This window comes from Poromitra crassiceps (assembly GCF_964638095.1).
Source record: "Poromitra crassiceps genome assembly, chromosome: 12".
Classification (NCBI taxonomy): domain Eukaryota; kingdom Metazoa; phylum Chordata; class Actinopteri; order Beryciformes; family Melamphaidae; genus Poromitra; species Poromitra crassiceps.
This window is the reverse complement of record NC_139632.1, coordinates 6,260,895-6,264,439: the sequence shown is the minus strand read 5'-3', so window position 1 is coordinate 6,264,439 and position 3,545 is coordinate 6,260,895. Positions and strand designations below refer to the sequence as shown.

At 55.3% G+C, this 3,545-nt stretch overlaps 1 protein-coding gene across 1 annotated transcript in view; it reads right to left on the bottom strand.

The window, feature by feature from the left end:
• Nucleotides 1-370: 370 nt before the first annotated feature.
• kifap3a (kinesin-associated protein 3a) overlaps nucleotides 371-3,545 on the bottom strand; it is a gene marked incomplete at both ends in the record, with an annotated part of 44,394 nt that continues 41,219 nt past the window's right edge. Inside the window, one exon of the mRNA XM_083647608.1 lies at nucleotides 371-485. Coding sequence (XP_083503734.1) covers nucleotides 371-485 — 115 coding nt within the window. The remainder of the gene's footprint in view (nucleotides 486-3,545) is intronic.

Below are 3,545 nucleotides of genomic sequence, written 5' to 3'. Positions count from 1 at the left end.
TGTGTAACTGAGCAGTGTGTGTTTATGTGTGTGTGTGTGTAACTGACGACTCCACAGTCTGAGCAATGTGTGTTTATGTGTGTGTAACTGAACAGTGTGTGTTTATGTGTGTGTGTGTAACTGACGACTCCACAGTCTGAGCAGTGTGTTTACGTGTGTGTGTAACTGAGCAGTGTGTGTTTATGTGTGTGTGTGTAACTGACGACTCCACAGTCTGAGCAGTGTGTGTTTACGTGTGTGTGTAACTGAACAGTGTGTGTTTATGTGTATGTGTAACTGACGACTCCACAGTCTGAGCAGTGTGTGTTTACGTGTGTGTGTAACTGAGCAGTGTGTGTTTATGTGTGTGTGTAACTGACGACTCCAGGGGTCAGCGGGAGGCAGTTGTGTGGTAGTTGTAGAAGAACTGCTCATCAGGGCGGAAGCCGTAGGCAGTGACGGGACGTCCCGCTTGGTTAGGAGCTGATGGGACAAACTCTGGTCCACTGGTAGAGAAAAACAGACAGAACACACACTTAATACAACCGCACCATCATACGCACACACACACACACACACACACACACACACACAATCATACCACTAGGTGGAGCTCTGACACTATGCATCTCTCCAGAAACCCACCCCACCCCCCCACCCCAGGGCCTCACTAGCACTCAATACAAGACAAATCAATGCTCGTAAGTGAACGTTATCTCCATCTGGCCTAATGCAGCCTCCTCTTGACATCAACAATGAGTCTGTGAATGTAGCGCCTGCTTATGGCCGGAGGGCTAAACAGCGGAGCGGCCAAAGCCATAAAAGATGACGAGATGTCAAAACAGAACGACGTGACGGAGGCGGAGGAGGAGGAGGCTCACGGCCAAAACTGGGAGAAGCTGGTTGCCCTCCGCCCAGCAGAAGGGGGCCTGTTGAGGGCGATGATAAAGGGCCTGTATCTGCAGCGTATAAATCAGTTAGTATGGGGATGTGGATGTAGCGAGGGGGGGTTTGTAGGGAGGGGGGGGGATTTCATGCTCCATCTTCTGGCCAGCTGGTGCGAGTGTTTGTCTGGTGGGGTCGTTTGCGACGGGACCCGGCAGCCACCTTGTCAGGCTGAAGCGAGCCTGCTGCAAGCGAGCAGGCAGGCAGCCGGTGTGATGGATCAACTGGTCTTTGATGAATGACACGTCTATCGTGTTCCCTCCTCTCCTCTCCTCTCCTCTCCTCTCCTCTCCTCTCCTCCTCCTCTCCTCTCCACTCCTCTCCACTCCTCTCCTCTCCTCTCCTCTGCTCTCCCCTCCTCTGCTCTCCCCTCCTCTCCCCTCCCCTCCTCTCCTCTCCCCTCCTCTCCTCTCCTCTCCTCTCCTCTCCCCTCCCCTCCCCTCCTCTCCTCCTCCTCTCCTCTCCCCTCCTCTCCTCTCCTCTCCTCTCCTCTCCCCTCCTCTCCTCTCCTCTCCTCTCCTCTCCTCTCCTCTCCTCTCCTCTCCTCTCCTCTCCTCTCCTCTCCTCTCCCTCCCCTCCCCTCCCCTCCTCTCCCCTCCCCTCCTCTCCTCTCCTCTCCTCTCCTCTCCTCTCCTCTCCTCTCCTCTCCTCCCGTCTTCCTTTCTCAGGGTCTGGAGCGTTTTGCTTCCCTCTCCTCCTAGCCTTTCTAAAATACGAGCTGTTTGCTTTGCCCCTGCGAGCGCCTATAATGACGTGTTGTTTTTAGCCAAATCACTTCCAGCGATCAGTTACGCAGCTCGCAGCGCAGCGTAACCCCCTCTCTCTCTCTCTCGCGTCTCCTTCTCCCCCCCCCCTGCTCTGCCTGTGTGCCCCCCTTGCCACCCCCGCCCGTCTCCTCTCTCTCTCTCCTTCCCCGGGCAGAAATATGTCTTTTTCCTCCTCCGCACGCTACGGCTGTCAGGGCAGATTTGAGAGCCGGGCTAAAGGAGGCTGGGAGGAACAGTGGAGCACTGAGTCACACCATCCTGCCTGCCTGCCTGTCTGTTTCCGAGGCTGGCTGACCGGCTGGCTACATCCTGGGTCTGGTAGGAGGACACAGATGGACCTCAGGCCTTGAGGAGTCCTGATATACATGTCTATACTAACTGTTTTTACAAGTTTACCATTGAGTAACTTTGATGCTGATGGGAGACCTAAAAAATTCAGCCGGTAAAGACACTGCAAATATATTGTATATACTGTATGATATTGTATAGGGCAGGGTTGGGCAACATGTTTTTGCAGAGGCCCATACTGACTTACATCAAGTAAGCGAAGGGCCACACATTGGACATCATACCTGCCAACACTCCTGATTTTCGCGGGAGTCTCCCTATTTTTAACCCTCTCTTCCGTTGTGATTGGTAATTTCTTGTCCATTGGCTGTAGCAGATTTATTAACATAATTCTGCCTTTTATTGAGTTTTTGGGGGTTGTTTTGTTTTTCTTTGAGGACCTTGGGGGCCGGATTGAGATGGTCCAGGGGCCAGGTCCGGCCCTGGGGCCAGGTCCGGCCCTGGGGCCATGTGTGTTATAGGGTAATTGATCAGGGGCAGTTGGGCCGTCCTGAAGCAGACCTTGATTCTCTGTGTTTGTGAGGAACAGAAGTGAGACTGACAGAAGGTCCAAGCAACGTGTGGCTGAATACATTTGATTGATCTCCTGCAGGTCAAGTGATGCTTTCATTTCTGCCTCTGTTCATGTTGCTTTGGTCGTCCCAGTTTCCCCCATGTCCTTTTACATTCTGTCAAATCATTTGGCGATGTATTAATGTCTATGTCTGGATTCAGGAAGTGAGGGGCAACACGTGGTCAGCTATGCTATTTCCTATTATGAAACATGCAAATCAACCTGTCTGCCACCTTCTTCAGGTGATGTGTGTCCATGTATGTTGTGACATGCTGACACACAGAGAGAGAGAGGAGGGGGTGGGGGGGGGGTCATTAAGACAAAGAGCCTCAGTGTTCCCACATAATTTAGCCAGTTTGGCCTCAGAGGACGGACGGCCAGCAGGAGGTGCAGGGACACGTCCTGCAGGGACACGTCCTGCAGGGACACGTCCCATTCCGCCGAGAGCATTCCTTGCTAGTGAACAGGAAAGGGAATCAGGTCTTTTTCCTCCTTTGGCGTGACCCCTCGGCCCCCTGCGTCTGTGTCCTCCAGACCCCTCGGCCCCCTGCGTCTGTGTCCTCCAGACCCCTCGGCCCCCTGCGTCTGTGTCCTCCAGACCCCTCGGCCCCCTGCGTCTGTGTCTTCCAGACCCCTCGGCCCCCTGCGTCTGTGTCTTCCAGACCCCTCAGCCCCCTGCGCCTGTGTCCTCCAGACCCCGGGTCCCCTGCGCCTGTGTCCTCCAGACCCCTCTGCCCCCTGCGTCTGTGTCCTCCAGACCCCGGGCCCCTGCGCCTGTGTTTTCAAGACCCTCGGCCCCCTGCGTCTGTGTCCTCCAGACCCTCGGCCCCCTGCGCCTGTGTTTTCCAGACCCCTCGGCCCCCTGCGTCTGTGTCCTCCAGACCCCTCTGCCCCCTGCGTCTGTGTCCTCCAGACCCCTCGGCCCCCTGCGTCTGTGTCCTCCAGACCCCGGG